Below are 16,966 nucleotides of genomic sequence, written 5' to 3'. Positions count from 1 at the left end.
GAGTGACTCTGGTAGATCAGCTGCTCATTCAGACTGAGATAGAGGGTATCTGCAGTTTTTCCATGTTCATCAAACCATTCCAGAGTGTACTGAGGTGGCGGGATGAATCCTGTTAAGAGACACTAATGTGATTTATGTGCACCGTTAACATGAAGAACCATGATTTGAATCTGCGCTGAAGTTTCTAGAAGGAATTCACAGCAGATGTGATAACCTTCGCTTTGCTAATGCATTGAGGCGCTTCAGGCCGTCTACATCCTGTGGTTCTGAACTTTGGATGGACAAATGGCAGCAGCCGTTTATCAGAAGCACCAAACTGCTCTTGGTGATGATCTGACTCTGTCCTCTGGCCACAACCTTTTATCCCCTGTTAGCGTTGTTTGGTCTTTGCACCTGCACGTGTCTTTTGCTTCCAGCAAAATAATTGTGAAAACAGGACATTCAGCATCTAGCAGATGTTATATATGCAATATGCAGCAGCAGTTTCTAACAGTTACCTGCCTGCTATACCCAAGAGACGTGATAATTTATGGTGTCAGTCCTTTTACCACAGAATGGATCACGTGACCAGTTAATCAGCCCTTAAAGTGGTGACAAACTGTTGGCTCTGTCTGTCAAAATGAAAAGTAGTTATTGGGGCTAAAAAAGGAATTAAGGCCTATTAAACGACCAAACGTTGCAAGAGAGCTGATCCAGTTTTCAGCAAGTCCATCATCAGCCGGGCTGATTCATGACCAGACCAGAACGTCCCAGGTGTGAAGTCAGTGAATCAGTGCTGGCCTGGTGCTGAACAAACTGAGGCTGAAGGGACTGGGGAGACATCAGCACATCACATTTTATATTAGTTTTATTCTTGATGTTATTATAATGTTCTTCTAATAAGGAACAAAGGTACAGACACCAACCTCCTGATGTGTCGAGCAGTGGTGGTAGAGGAACTTCGTACCAGCCTTTTAGTAGAAGAGGGGGTGAGGGAAAGGTGGACTTTGGAGGGCTTGGGGGGAGGGAGGATGGAGCAGGGTGAAGTCTTGGACAGGTTTAACCTGAAACAGAAAACAAGAACACGTCATAACGTATTCGTATACACGTATATGTTATCCAAGAGCAAATACTAAACCTTCACAAAAATGAGCACAACGAACAATTTCTCTAAAAATTCTTCTGATGATTTCTACGCTCATTGCAGGAATCAACATCTGCACATGTACTCTGTACAAGAGATAAAGTACAAATACACTTTGACGTGTTGGAGGTACCTCTATTTAACCTCCTTGGAAGTAGCCCAGTGTTTGGTTGTGTCAGGTTAGCAGTTTAGTGATGTTAGTTTACAGGAGAAGCCTGAAGCACGTTGTGAGTTTGGTTCATGGTCATCCTTCACTTTTGTTTCTTTTTGCCACAGCTCCCATATCCCCGATTTGTAAGTATTACTTTTTAGAAAATGTTTCTTGAGCTATGGCAGCATCTTATATATCTTCTATATTTGGGCCGTGGATTCAGGGACCAAAACAAAAACTGTAATGAGCAGAGGTATTATCTACTGATTGTGTGTCTGGTGGCAGCCAAGGGTGGAGAGCAAAGGCAGCTGGCAGGCCAATCGAAACGCAGCTCAGGCCGCAGCTGCAGCAAAAACTTGGGTGTAGGAGGAGTTCAGTAATGCCGTGGGAAAACACATTCGGACTGCCTTGAAGCGATTCTGGCAAACCGTCAGGAGGGGGAAGTGGTGCTCTACCAACACTGTGTACAGTAAAGGTGGAGGACTGCCTGACTTGAACTGAGGACAGTGTCAGGCAGTAGAAGGAATACTCTGACAACCTCCATAACCTTAATCTCACTCATAATTAACTAAAGTAGCCAAAAGACAATAACGTCTTGTTACGGCCCTAGCTGGGCCTCCTGAAACTGCCCTTGTGTGGGCGTGGTGTTTTTCTCCGCCTCCTCCTCTCTTGCCACTCCTACCCCGTCTCTCTCACTCTCCTCTCTCCCCAGGACACAGCTGCTCTTGGTTAGCCTCGTTTGCCACCTGAATCCAGTCAGCAATCACCTCTGAGGCTATTTAAGCTGGGGATGAGCTGTGAGCAGGGGTGGTGTTCTCTGGTGTCTTTGCTTGGTGTGTGGTTATCCTGCTCGAAGTGTGGAGTTGTGGAAGCAGTATAGCTGCTTTACGTGAGTAGTGTGGGCTTGTGGGCCTCGGCAGCAGTAAAGCTAGCCGCTGCTAGTGACAGGGTGAGCTTGTGGGCCCCTGGAAGTGCCTCCTCGTGGTGTGGAGTTTGTGTTTGGTTGTGTTCTTTGTTGTTGCAACCTTTTCCTTTTTCTAAGTGTTATTGGTCAAACGGCGTTGCCGGCTCTTCATGTTAAGATTATTTATAATAAAGACTATTTTATTTACTAAAAGCACCTGTCTGTTCTCCTTTCATTCTGTTCTGGACTCATTTGTTACTGGTCCCCTCACTCGCACGCCTAGACCCCTTCGGGGGGAACGTAACACGTCTCTTGTTGCATTTAGGTTTCAGTTTAACCAAAGAAGAAAGACGGGATGACACACCCGCACAAAAAAGGATTCATGAGCTAGAGCAGGTTATACACAACATGTACACTGCAGAGATGAGGACACAGCACGATTTCATTCAGTCCAGTCTGTCTGTTAGACAGCGTGCAAACATAAAGCGTGCGTTCTTTGAAAGCAGCGTTCTATGTTTTCTGACATCCACAAAAAACCATATTGGTGTCTATTATATCTCCTTGTTAATAGAAACTTTGTTTCCAGCATTTGATCTAATCCGTTCTCAACATGTGTCTCTTGCACTGTCCACAATAACCAGAACCATTAACCATAAATTAAATTACAGCAATTGGTACCTTGAGGAGGATGACACTGATCTCGGTGGCCGTTTTCCCTTCAGTGCTCTGAGTTTGTCTCCCTGTGTCAGACTGACTTCTTTGCAGTTATTCTGCACAGGCACGAAAGAAAGACACAATTAGAAGCGTGAAAACACAACATTGTTCTCATTGTGATTATAACTCAGTAGCCTGTTTGAATTCTGCAGTAACCATTAAAAAAAGGTCACGTTGATGCTATGAAGTCACACCGCTGACCTCATCCGTGCTATATGACCTGCAGAGGACGGTGTTGATTGACAGGTCATCCATGCTGGAAAGCAGGGAGGACACTGGCCCCTGTTTCCCTCCCTGCACAGAGTCAGAGCGGTGAAGCTGCTGTTGCTGCAGCTGCTGCTGCCGACTCAGTCTCTGTTGGACCAGCTTCTGTTTAGACCGATGCACGTCACCCTGAACCCACAAACTGTGCTGCTTCCTGCACACAAACATAAAACACACGCCACAAACTAACTATGATATCGTGTTTAGCAGGTTCAGCAGGTGTAACGTTCAACATCCTGGTTTAGCGTGTAAGTAGACACACAAAGCTAGTAGCCATTAGCAACGGAGCACTACTGTGACATAAGGAGGAAGTGTGCGTCCAGAGCTGAGGAGAGTTACCAGGCAGGGAAACCAGCTGCAGCTGTAACACAGTTTTCAGGCTTTTTTTTAAATTAGATTTGATTCATCATCCACCAGTTTCCCACTGCTGCAGCTACAGTCACCACCACCACCTGCACATGGGCACCCTGGGGAATGCCCCACCCTGACCTCCACCTTTTGCTTCTCTTCTAACTTTTACTACATTTCCAGCATGCTCCAACCATGACCTCAGCATGGAGAAACATCTTGTGTGATAACAGCAATAGATTCCACAGCCTAAGGACAGACGGGCCTTGTTTGTCCAGCACATCTCACAGATGCTTGATGAGATTGACATCTGGAGAAGTTGGAGGCCACAGTGACACCTCAGACCCTTCCTGATCTACTTGTGCTTTGTGACAGGGCACATTATCCTAATTAAGTGTTGCAGACGTGCACTTGTCTGTGTGCACATCATTTGGAAAGCATTACTCCTGTACTTTCATGAATGGCACTAAAGTTTAATGATCGTCTCATTAAAGGTATCGACTGATGCCGTCGATACCTTTGGAGTCACAGAAATCGGACCGTTTGGGTTGGGCGATCACAGCTGAGGCACAAACTCACTCTTCTAAGAAGTTTTGCTGTGGCCCGATGATAGATCCAGGTCTGCAAATTCTGATCCAAGCAATCGCCTCAGCTGCAGTAAACCGGAAGTGCTTCATCAGGTAGCAGCCAATCAGAGTGCCCGTGCGGCCTAATCCAGCTGTAAATGGATGGAGTGTTTAAAGACACAAAGTTAAGATAAAAGACATCAATTAAACACACATAAACACTTGCAGTCCTACCTTTACAGTGCACTGCCACTGCCCCGTCTGTACTTTCACACACATGCAGAAAGCGTCTGATGATGAGGTCAGAGGGCGTGGTCCCATCAAGAAAGAAGAGGTCGTGGTGCTCAAATCCTGCATCCTCAAACCGCCTGCCATCATACAACTTCCTGTTCAGACGAACCACGGTCGTTATGTCATTTTGGCAAAAGTATGAGAAGTATGCCTCGGGTGTGTGAAGGGGATAACCTGGAGACAGAATCAACAACAACTTACATCGTTCATTTCAATCAGCGTGGGTCTGTTTTTTAATGCAAATGTAAGATTATATAGTGCCAACTGATTTATATTGTAAGGTAAAGACATTAATACAGAGAAAACCCCAGCAATCGAACGGCCCCAAGCACCTGGTGACAGTGGGAAAGAAAAACTCCCTTTTAGCACGAACAAGGCTAAGGGAAGCAATCTGCCACATCTGGCTCAGGGTGAGGGGACGACAACAGGACAAGAGATGGACTGGAAGAGAGCCAGAGATGAATAATAACTACGTGCAAAGTGGTGTGTAAATACACAGAAAGAGAAAAGAGCTGAGTGAAGAAGAAGCATGAGTGCATCGTGGGAAACCCCGAGCCACTGCAGGGTTCAGGCTCATCTAATCCAGCCGTAACAACATGACACCTCACACATGACAGCGCTGAGCAGAAAACAATACACGGCATCAGAGGACAGCAGGGTAAGGTTAGCTCTTCTCAGCTGTGTCAGGACGTGCAGGCAGAGGGGGCTGCACAGGCCTTCTGTCAGACCAAGCAACACGAGCACTGAAACCTTTTAGCTTTTAGCTTTGAGATTCTGACTCACCATTTTCTATCTTACCACAAGAATGAGGGCTACTGAACGCCAGGATTTTTCCCGGAATGATCCAGTTCATATCTCCATTTTCAACTCGCTAAAAGCACAAAAAGAAAGGAAAGAAAAGCGGTGATAGAGGTTAGCAACATATCATTTTGAAACACTGGATCCAGAACACCTTAATTATACCACCACTGCAGTAATGAAGACATACGGTCTGTTTTGGGGGGCTTTTACCTTTCATTGGAAATCAGTTTTGTTGCAGTGGACACAGGTGAGCTGACTTTTATTATCACTGACTGTCTATCACTTGGACAGGATGAGTCATGGATCAATCTAACTGAGACACTGAGGAAATACAGTGTCCACCAAGGCAGACCTGCACCTGCACCGTAGGAGCCATTGGTTGGCCCTGACTGTGTTACTAACAGCACTGCAAATAAATTAGATGAATAACAACCGTACATTATTTATTTCTCACTGTATTTATCCTGGTCCTGTTTTCATTGATATAGACCTGTGGAACAGTCAGCACTCTGCAGTCTGTTACCTCATAATGTTCATATTCTTCTGCACTGAACCTTTCAAAATCCAGGAAACCATGTTGTAATGCCTGCAGAGGAAAAGCAGAGCAGAAAAAGATTTTCAAAACAAAAGCACTCAGAGCATACAACCCCCCCCAAAGGGCTGAAATGTTTAGTGTTATAGTGATCTGCATTGTTTTCACAGATTCAGTTCAATTCATTTTTTTTAGCACCAAATCACAACAAAGGTCACCTCAGGGCAGTTAATATTGTACCGTAAAGACCCTACAGTTATACAGAGGAAGTCCAACAATCAGACAACCCCCTATGAGCAGGCACATTGGTGACAGTGAGAAGGAAAAACTCGCTTTTAACAGAAACACATGTTCATTGCTGTCCCATTTCGTCGACTCCTTCAATTGCGGCCGACAAATGCGTCCTTCATTTCCCCAGATTTGAAGGATGGGTCGGGTGTGTCCTTCGTGGCCCACCATATCCCAGAATTCATAGCGCGGCCCAGCCAAACTCCAGTTTCCGGCAATGGCGGCCGCTACTAAGTTTTAAAATTAGTCTTATTAATCTTTCTGGGTCACAAAATAAACTTTTAACATATTTTCAGGCGAGAAAGTAGCTGTGTAAACATCAAATATCTGCTTGGTTTATCAAGACATCGCATATTTGCAAAAGTGCGCCGACGTTTTCGGAGACGTCTGTTACCCACCCGCTCGAGAGCAAGCCGGGAGGTTCAATGGTCACTCGAGCCGGCGAGAGCAGTGGACTCCCGGCTTCATCGTTTTCAGACCCCCGCTCTTTCGCTACTCAGGTTAAACATGATATATAAGTCACTCGGATAACTTAAAATGTAATTGTTTCCCTTTTTTCGGTGTTTTATTTGTTCCGGAGTAAATCGGGTTGGCTGAGATCAAAGTTATTGGATTAAATAAAACTTTATTAATCCATCGGGTGGGTTCCTCCGGGATTTTCACACAGCTGAATAAATGTCAAACAGAAAACTGATTAAACAGAAGTGTGAGACGGTCAAGAATTTACTCCAGTGTCCTGTTATATTTTAGATAGCAAGGAGCAAACGGACGAGTTTATTAAACTCCACCAAGACAGCGGTGACGCAGATCTGAAGGCTAGACCGTCCCATTTCACAGCCTCGCACTTCCGGCCTTCTCGGTCTTCGAAGGACCCGGCCCACGTGAGACCCGCGAAGGCCGGGTCCTCCGAAGGATGCAGCCGACGTTTTGGTACACAGCTATAGTGAGTGAAGAAGAAACACCCAGTGCATCATGGGAATCCCCCATGAAGGGGGCTCTGAACTGAAGGCTCTGCCTCCCATTCTACTTTTAAATACTCTAGGAACAACAAGTAGGCCTGCAGTGTGAGAGCGAAGTGCTCTAATAGGGTGATATGGTACTACAAGGTCATTAAGATATGATGGGGCCTGATTATTTAAGACCTTGTATGTGAGAAGCAGGATTTTGAATTCTGGATTTAACAGGAAGCCAATGAAGGGAAGCCAAAACAGGAGAAATCTGCTCTCTCTTTCTAGTCCCTGTCAGGACTCTTGCTGCAGCATTCTGGATCAGCTGAAGGCTTTTCAGCAAGTTTTTAGGACATCCTGATAATAAAGAATTACAGTAGTCCAGCCTGGAAGTAATAAATGCATGAACTAGTTTTCAGCATCACTCTGAGACAGGATATTTCTAACTTTAGAGATGTTGCACAAATGGAAGAAAGCAGTCTTACATATTTGTTTAATATGTGCATTGAAGGACATGTCCTGGTCAAAAATGACTCAAAGGTTCCTCACAGTGTTACTGGAGGCCAAGGTAATGCCATCCAGAGTAAGAATCTGCTTAGATACCATATTTCTAAGATTTTCAGGGCCGAGTACAATAACCTCAGTTTGATCTGAATTAAGAAGCAGAAAGTTAGCGGCCATCCAGGTCTTTATGTCTTTAAGACATTCCTGCAGTTTAACTAATTGGTGTGTGTTACCTGGCTTCATGGACAGATAGAGCTGTGTGTCATCTGCATAGCAGTGAAAATTTATGCTATGTCTTCTAATGATGCTGCCTAAGGGAAGCATGTATAATGTAAATAGAATTGGTCCTAGCACTGAACCCTGTGGAACTCCATAACTGACCTTAGTGTGTGAAGAGGACTCTCCATTTACTTGTACAAACTGGAGTCTATTAGATAGATATGATACAAACCACTGCAGCGCAGTACCTGTAATACCTACAGCATGTTCTAATCGCTCTAATAGGATATTATGGTCGACAGTATCGAACGCTGCACTGAGGTCTAGCAGGACAAGCACAGAGATGAGTCCACTGTCAGAGGCCATAAGAAGATCATTTATAACCTTCACTAAAGCTGTTTCTGTGCTGTGATGAGCTCTGAAACCTGACTGAAACTCTTCAAATAAGCCATTCCTCTGCAGATGATCTGTTAGCTGTTTGACAACTACTCTTTCAAGGATGTTTGATATGAAAGGAAGGTTGGAGATTGGCCTATAATTAGCTAAGACAGCTGGGTCTAGAGATGGCTTTTTAAGTAAAGGTTTAACTACAGCCAGCTTGAAGGCCTGTGGTACATAGCCGATTATTAGAGATAGGTTGATCATATTTAAGATTGAAGCATTAATTAATGGCAGGACTTCTTTGAGCAGTTTTGTAGGAATGGGGTCTAAAAGACAGGTTGATGCACTGACTATTTCTTCTTTAGTCGTTTGTTTTCAATTCCTCTGTGTTTGTACATCACTGAAGTATTTAATCATTAGTAATTATTTAACTCCGTTGTAGTTCTCTCTGCTCTCTTCTCTTATCTCTCAAGCACCTGTCACAGTGGATTGGTGCCTCTTTAAATCTGGTTCTGCCGGAGGTTTCTTCCTGTTGAAAGGGAGTTTTTCCTTCCCACTGTTGCCAAATGTATACTCCTAGTGTCTCATGTGACTGTTGGGGTTTCTTTGCAGTGCTGTAGGATCTTTACCTTATAAGTTAAAGTATCTTGAAGTAACTGTTGCTTAGAATTGGTGCTATAAATAAAACTGAATTTAATTACTGGTGTTACAGAATAAGAGGAGTTCAATGTCAAATGTGGCTCAAACAGGAGTTTTTGCATTAAACTTGACAAAATAATGAGGTATGACCAAAATGAAAGTTAATAAGTGTCATTTTAATTTTACTAAAATCATCTATGTTAGACGTGCTTGTTGCTACCTTGTGGATTCCTTGTAAGCAATCTAGGACAGTGAGGTTAAATGAGCACTCTCCGACCGCTGCATCTCTGTGGCACACACACGCACACACACGCACACACACACACACACACACACACACACACACACACACACACACACACACACACACACACACACACAGAGTGGAAGAAATACAGTAATAGTAATGTAGTTATAAATAAAAGCTTTTACAATAGGATAGGGTACAGATCATATGTCTACTGTTATGGTCTCAGACTTGTTTGCAATGTAAATAAACTGACCATGACAATAATGAAAACTGTCTCACTAAGAGTGTAAAAACTAAGCAGCACCTGTTTAGCTGAGCTGAGCTCAGGACTGGGAATGGGGGAAACCACGTTCTTACCTCAGTCCAGATGAATAAAATCAACCCACTGGCACCTCTAAAGCTCACTAAGAGCTCAAAAACTGTTAAAAATTCATTCAAATTTCTGAACTCAGTTTTATTTATATAGTGCCAAATCACAATAATACAGGAAAATGTTCCCATCCCAAGCTTAAAAACGTGGGTTTGATGAGGTTTCCTGACTTCCTGAAACATTCATGCCAAGGTCGGCAAATAATTTCCAGCTAGGTGGAGTTTCTTCTTGTTACTCCTGCTTCCAGTCTTTATGCTAAGCTAAGCTAAGCTAGATTTAACAGACACAGAGAAGAATAGTGTCTCAGTAAATGTAATGACAATAGCACCGGCATGAAGTGCTGTTTCATAGAAAGCAGCCGCCTGTACCTAAACGGCATGTAGCCTGTGTTGTTTCCTGTTATCAGAGTCCTGTAGGCATCTTCTGGGCTTCTCTTCAAATAGATCACCTACAGGGCAGAGGTTAAACTACATAACTAATAATGGACAGACAGACGGGCAATCAGAGGATGTGATGGACAAATGAAATGATATTTACAGCATAGGCACCAATGAGAACAGCAGCATTGGCTCTCTTCTTCTGGTCATAGCTGGTGTAGTGGACCAGTCTCTTTCTAGACATTGTGAAAGACTATAAAACAATAATGATAATCAGTGAAAACAGCACATGTGCATTATTACATTTAAAATAAGCGTCCACTGTCAGAGGAGTGCATACATATCATCAGAGCAAAGACCTTTCAAAATAAGAGTGTAACACATTTTCTAAATGATATCTCCATACAGCAAAGCAATGAGCGCAGCCCCGAGTCTGACCTACAGACCTTCATCTGCATTACCTTCAGCTTCTTGTTGAGTTTCCAGCAATATCTGTACAGCATGGCCAGGTTGAGGGGCCCAAAGTCTGCATAAAAACTGCAACACACAGTGAGAGAGATGTCAAATAGAAGCTTCACAACACAAAAACAACACACACACAAATCAGCCACAAAACTAAAACCACTGACAGGTGAAGTCAGTGACATTCATCTCGTTATAATAAAATGCTCCGTTAGAAAACCTTGGGACATTTATCTGGATGTTTCCACCCACACAATGCAGACGCAGACAGGCAGAGGAACCTCGCAGCTTGGAGTCACTTAATGAAACCAAACTCAAATCCCGGCAGTTTGTCTGCTGCAGAAAATAAAACTATTATCAAAACTGGCTCTTTACATGACAGACAAGCAGTGGTGCAAGTCAGCACTGTCCACTGCTAAGGCAGAACACATCCATCAGGTTCTATAAAATCATTTTCCTAATACCACAGCATTGGATACCAGATTACACATCATCACTGCTGTTCAGTATCTACCAACAGAAGTCGGCCAACAGCACAAATGACAGGAAGAGAATTTCAAAGACTGTCAAACAAGCACTGAAAGCTCCAAGTTTAAAAAAATATGCACATTTGAAAATGATTTTGGCACAAAAGAAATCGACTGGAAGCGCATGGGATCATAATCATGTGGCCATCTCAGGTTTACCCATAGACCACCTACCCGGTTAATCATGAGGACACAGCTCAAACACCCACTATGTGACAGACACACTGAAACTGTGATATACCCCGTGATGCTCAGAGTTGAGCATCAGGAACTTTCTAGAGTTCCTAAAAAGTTCTGAGAGGTCAAGAAATGCTGGAAACAAGCAGTTTCCACCCAGGCCTGTGTACTGTGGTGGCCTGTAGCTCCACAGCAGAACATCCACAGTGTGAAGGTGGAATTTGCAGAGCACATATAAGATAAGATAAGATAAGATAAGATAACTCTTTATTGTCATTGCACAGTCATACATAGTACACTAGTACAATGAAATTGGAAAACTGTCCTACGTCGGCAACAACCAACCATGTAACACAACACAACATGACACGATCACGATCATCACAACATAACACAAACAACACAACACAGTATAATAACTTAGTTAAAAGAAGAAGAAGAAGAAGTGTATTTGTATTACTGTTATTATTGCACATTAATTATTATTGCACCTTGTTATAAATATAAATATTATTATTATTATTACTGTTTTTACCGTTGTTAACGGTAAGTCCAGGTAGGTAGCCAGTCAAGTTTAGCTATTTGCATTGACTAGGGCTATTGCCTTGTTGTAAAAGCTGTCCTTGAGTCTATTCGTTCGGGACCTCAGCAGCCTGAACCTCCTGCCAGACGGCAGGATGGAACATTATGCCAAGACTGTTTCACGTCTGATCTGTCAGCACGCTCATCAGTGTATAAATGGTGTATAATTAAAACTTGTAATCATTTTCTCAAAAACAATTTTATTTTCTAAAGTAAATGCAGATCATTTAAGGAACCATAACTCATCTGAGTGAAGCCTTAGAAAGGACCTTCTCCTCGTGCGTGCTCAGTCAGGGGTTATGACCATAGAGTCAGATATAGGCCAGGACCAGATCAGCCGCTGTGCCCTGATGATTCACAGGGATTTATGGCAAACACTGCATGACATCAGTCACACTGGTGTGCCATTTTCACCTTAAACGTGTGCAACAGTACTGACAACATCTGGGGAGATACACCAACAGACATTTTCATGGGAAAGCCGTAAAAACAGTGCAAATGTATCAACAAGATAGAGCACATGGGTTAGATGAAAGTGCATTCTCCAGAAGTATGTGGACCTCATGTCTTCTTTACTGACGTATGAGCTGTTACTGTTAGAGGGTTGATGGCGTGCACCAAGCGTCTCATGTCACACTCCTCCACAGTGAGGATGGACTTATTGATGTGGGATACATGCCTCTGGTGACTGCACTTCAAAACAAGGAGTGATTCAACTGCTCTGCTAGTGAAGTATCACCTTGGGCAGCTCTGTGGCTGCTCCTGTACTCGGTGATGTGCTGTACTCCCTGCCACACCTGCCTGCTGTTGTTGCCAGGTGATCTTCCACCTGTAGTGTGATTTGGCGTTGTAGCGTACCCTGTCACTAAATCTGAAGGCAGCCAGTGGACTTCCCTGGTCATCCAGGGCTTGTGGTTGGGATAGACCAGCTAACACAGTACACCTCCAGGTCTGGATGTTCCAAAATGTCCTGGTCATGTGGGGACAGTCCTGCAGCTGCTGTAAGGCTTCATCAGGGCAGGTTCTGATAGTCTTTGTTGTGGCCAGAGCAGCTGTCCTGAGAGGAAGCAGCTTCCTGCTCACATACAGGCGGCATGGCATGTGCTGCTGATTTCAACTGAGGACACTGTAAGGAAGTTCTTTGAGGGTCTCCCCAACCCTATTAGAAGCTTTACCGTCCCACTGTTTCCATCCCTGCTTGTTGGGAATTGTCCAATTCAAGTTTTCTCTCTAATATTGTAGGATGTTTACCTACAAAAGGCCTGGAGGTAACTGATGTTATACAAATAAAACTGGACTAAACTAAATCACCAGTTAACCTAACGTGAATGAACATGCATGTCTTTGGACTATGTACCAGGGAAAGTGTGTAAACTCCAACTAGAAAGGCCATAGTCGTGGTTTGAACCAGGAACCTTGTTGCTGTGACACCATCCCTCCGGGTGGAGCAGTGGACTTCTTATAACAGTATAACAGTAATCAGAGAGCAGTAATGAGAAGTCAAGGAAGGACAGGAACATGACTGTGTCAGTCAAAAGGCTTGTCTCTCTAAAATGAACAGGTGGAATATTAATGAGGTAAGATCAAAGGACATCAAACAACAAAAATGGAGGCGAACAAAGTGAATCTGTTACAAAAGAGGCATCAGAGAGAAATGATTTGAATGAGTGTGTGCTGACAGTGAGCAAGAGCAGAATCTGTTAACATGGATGACTTTCAGTGGCAATGACATCACAGCGTTTTTCACTTTCCAGTCAATCATGTGTTTGTTGAGTGAATCTGCAGGCTGACCCGTCGGTCCCAGGAAAAGGATTCTTGGCTCTGAAGAAGTCACTGAACCTTCAGCTCCATGTGTCTCTCAGACCAGCTCAGCTGACATAATTAGCTACAGCTAATTAGCAGAATCATAAGGAAGCGTGCTTCACACACTACACTTTTTACTGTAAAACAGTACGAGACACCCCAAAGAACTGAAGAAGCTGTAGACGTCCTTCAGGCAGTTTTAGCCGTCTCGGCCACAGAGACCAGATCTCTGCAGATCTCTGCAGATATACTGGACAGATTACATGAAACGATCAGTGTTTGAGTCACTTTGAATATTTTATGCTTGTTGCTGTTATAGAAAGTCATGAGTTTACTTTTACGTGGTACAAAAAGTATTTTGTTAAATTAATATTCAGCTAAACCCAAGAACAACACCAACTAAAATATCAGCATATGAATTATAATATCCGGACTCACTTTAAATGTATGTAATACGGCGGTGCGTCATAATTGGGGATCAGACTAGATTACAGTGCCCGGCTGCAGCTTACCTTTCATATACGAACTCCTCATCTGTGCTGAAGAAGTGTGTGTTGGCTGTATTCTTAGGTTTGACCCGCAGAGTGGCAAAGTACAGGCGGTCTGTGGTGTACAGCACACACACACACACACACACACACACAGGTTACGTTATTGATGGGTTTTACAGTCAGCCTCACAGACAGTCCTGGCTTCAGGTCAAGGATACAGAGTGATAACGCTCTCTTGTTCCAATCACACCGAGCTGCTGACTGTATCGAGGTATTTTTGGTGTCTTAGTTACAGCACAGGATCAGTTCCCCTCATTAACTGCTGTTGAAACCAAGGCAGGACCCAAATCTCCTGTCCTTACATGACACACTGGTGCTGGTTACTTAACCTGATTTAGACAAACTTAATCCTCGCACTACTGAAATGCTTCTTTTTACCAGATTAGAGAACAATGGGTCGTGGCTTTATAAACTTAATAAACTTTGCAATTCTTTTCTTTAACTAAACTATATTATTATACGACTCTATGAGTGAATGAGCTGTGGGACACTGGGCTACAACCTGCCCCAACTGTTAGCCTGTAAGTTTCAACATTTCAGCTACATATAGTTTACATGTACTCATAAGTGGGCAGATTAATTTCACCAGATTAGGCTGCTTCAGTAAAACTGAAAAACAAGTTCTGCAGTGATAGCTGAAAAGAAAAAAACTTGGTGGTGATGAGTGAAGCTTATTCCTGGAGACGAGCAGTGAAGCTGACCTGAACATGCATGGACTCACTTTACCAGGATTCTTTTTACAGTCTTAATGCAGAGCTATTCCAGTTACAGTTTATTAGTATATCATATTAATTATAGCAGAGACAGCTAAAAACGATCCAGCCCATAATCGTTTCCATACTGAAGCATCCTCCAGGCCAAAGGCCAACCAGCTGCCCCCAAAGTCCTGTCAAGAGTTATTGTTATTGTCCACACTGTGTCTCCACAGTGTCTCCACAGTGCTGATGAAAAACCTAAAGAATACAAAATAATCAGAAATTCCCTAATCTCTTATTTCGTTAGTGGGTAAGTATCCCCCATGATGGAGACTGGAGATCATGGTCAGTGTAACTCACAGTGAATCATATTGTTTTAGCTTTGTTTGAAAGAACAAATGAGCCAAAATGAACAAGCAGTTCAGTCCTGTGTATTTACGTCTGTCCACGCACGCTATCAGTCACACACATGGAAATATTGCAGGCTATAGTTTCTTATAGAAAACCATTATGCAGTATTACATCCCAGGACTGATGTTAAACTTACCTTTAATAAATTCTGACGAGCTGGCCTGCTCATATCCATCTGCCATTTGTTACAGTGTGAATGGTCGCGTCACAGTCTGTCACAGAGTGAGTTTGTCCTCTTCTTGGTTATCTGTTGTGAGACCACTTGAGATGTTCCAAAAATATCAAGAGTTCACTACAGAATATCATTTCACTTCCGTCATTTCTGTAAATTAAAAGCATCCAACTTTAAAGTCTCCCGGCCCGCAGCTGATGAGCAGCATGCGTAAAGTCTCCAAAATCCCCCGAAACCGAGTCACTCAGCTCCGCTCCACGGACTGCGCCTGAACTTAGAAGTTTCCGCTCCTCCATGCCTGAACTACAACGAATATTCCAGCAAGTAGCAGATATACAAGACAGCCCAGAGTCATGGCAGCTATAATCTCTCTGCTGCCTCGCACATGCTCAGTCAATGGTCACATAAACGCGCGCACGCACACATCACCGGCCGTGCTGCCAAAGCCTGCTGGAGCTGGACTTAAACCGTTCTTGAATATATTCCCCTAATCCCCTTTTTAATATAATGTGTATATATATTTGTATATATTTCAAGGCTGCTACAAAATGCACCGTTTGTTTATTTGTATTTGGCAATCAGTGTGAACATTATAAAAGTAACACCACAAAGTGTTAATCATTTATGGTAATGGCGTTTCTCTCCCCGTGTCTGAGTGGCCTCCCTCTTCCATACATTGCGTGTTTGTGCTATGATGAGAGCTGGACTAGGGTCTGACGGAGGAGTGCACTGTGGTTTGTTCCCATCACCTAAAGGTGTAAAGCCAAAGCCTGAGTGCCAAATGTCTGAGCTGCCTGACTGAACTGTGACTTTCACATGCTAAGTCTGCACTTGCATCACTTAGCGACAACATTTTCTAGTGCAAGTGTTTGGTTATTAAACAGAAATATTTAGAATGACTAATGCTCCTACAGATACAGGGATCGTCTTACAGTTTACATGCACTGATTTATAAAGGGGCTCCATATGCTGCACAGTGCTGTCACGCTGTTAGTGTGCCTGTCAGTCAGTCCACCACTGACTGGAATATCTCCACACTATTAGACTGCATTACTGTTGGATTAGCCTCACACAAACTCTGTTTCATTTTAATGAGATGTCACTTTTCCCACGTGTCTCTCTTTCTGTGCTAGGACTGAGAATGAGAGCGAGAGATCTGAAGAAGTAAGGTGAGGACGGGACAGCCAAAGCTTTGAAGAATCTGAAATATAAAACATGTTTTCAGACTTTTTTGTTTAATTCCACATTGTGATGTCTTCTACAAGGTAAAATAAAGAAAAACCATCACATGAGAAGGTGTATCCAAACTTTTTTTAAAAAATATTTTTGGATTTTTTAGACAGATGCAGTGAAAACTGACAGGAAAGTGAGAGAGGTACACAGGGACAAAGGGCCGCGGCCGGCTGGTCTCCTCCTCATCCAGCTGAGCGAAACCGGAGCCTCAGGTGTGTCCAAACTTTTGACTGGTAGTATAAACAAGGTCTTCAAGTCTGTCCCTCACCTCTACCCAAAAGAAACAAGTATGGGTGTCAATAAGCAAAAGTGTCCTAATGAAGACCCTGAGAACGGGACTCGTTTGTTTGCCAGACATCAGAAAGAGATTTGTTTCAACACGTGACTCATTTCATTTCCACAGAAAGATTTCCATCACAGTGTTACTTTTTTCAAGAACTTGTAACATTCGAGTTTAGCTATGGAGTCAGCTGAGGCACGCCCTTTCACACGTGTTCTTGAACATAGTTTATTTCAGTCTAATTTTAATAACGTGAGGAAAACGAGAGGAGAGTGTTTCCTCCTTGATGGCTTTGTTCATGTTTGTGATGCTACACTGACCTTACATCCTGTCTAACACTAACTCAGAAAGCCACATGCACACCTGTGTGTGTGTGTGTGTGTGTGTGTGTGTGTGCAGTCCTA

At 43.3% G+C, this 16,966-nt stretch overlaps 1 protein-coding gene across 2 annotated transcripts; it reads right to left on the bottom strand.

Annotated features, from left to right (window-relative positions):
• Positions 1-26: 26 nt before the first annotated feature.
• LOC116321914 (dual specificity protein phosphatase CDC14AB-like) lies at positions 27-15,456 on the bottom strand. 2 transcript variants are annotated; one of them, XM_039601772.1, is made up of 14 exons: positions 15,014-15,456; positions 13,733-13,823; positions 10,131-10,206; positions 9,830-9,922; positions 9,661-9,740; positions 8,893-8,959; positions 5,686-5,748; positions 5,145-5,232; positions 4,305-4,535; positions 4,084-4,222; positions 3,094-3,310; positions 2,857-2,948; positions 906-1,043; positions 27-810 (listed from the first exon to the last, which is right to left on the bottom strand). In XM_039601772.1, exons 1-14 carry the CDS (start codon positions 15,057-15,059, stop codon positions 762-764), a joined length of 1,470 nt encoding a protein of 489 aa, XP_039457706.1. In that variant the 5' UTR covers positions 15,060-15,456; the 3' UTR covers positions 27-761. The 2 variants fall into 2 exon arrangements, with proteins under 2 accessions (XP_039457706.1, XP_039457707.1); XM_039601773.1 differs by having other exon boundaries at positions 5,160-5,232.
• Between the last annotated feature and the right edge of the window lie 1,510 nt (positions 15,457-16,966).

Source organism: Oreochromis aureus, linkage group 18 (assembly GCF_013358895.1).
Source record: "Oreochromis aureus strain Israel breed Guangdong linkage group 18, ZZ_aureus, whole genome shotgun sequence".
Lineage (NCBI taxonomy): Eukaryota > Metazoa > Chordata > Actinopteri > Cichliformes > Cichlidae > Oreochromis > Oreochromis aureus.
Note: the sequence above shows the minus strand (reverse complement) of the source record. Positions and strands in the feature narration are given on the sequence as shown.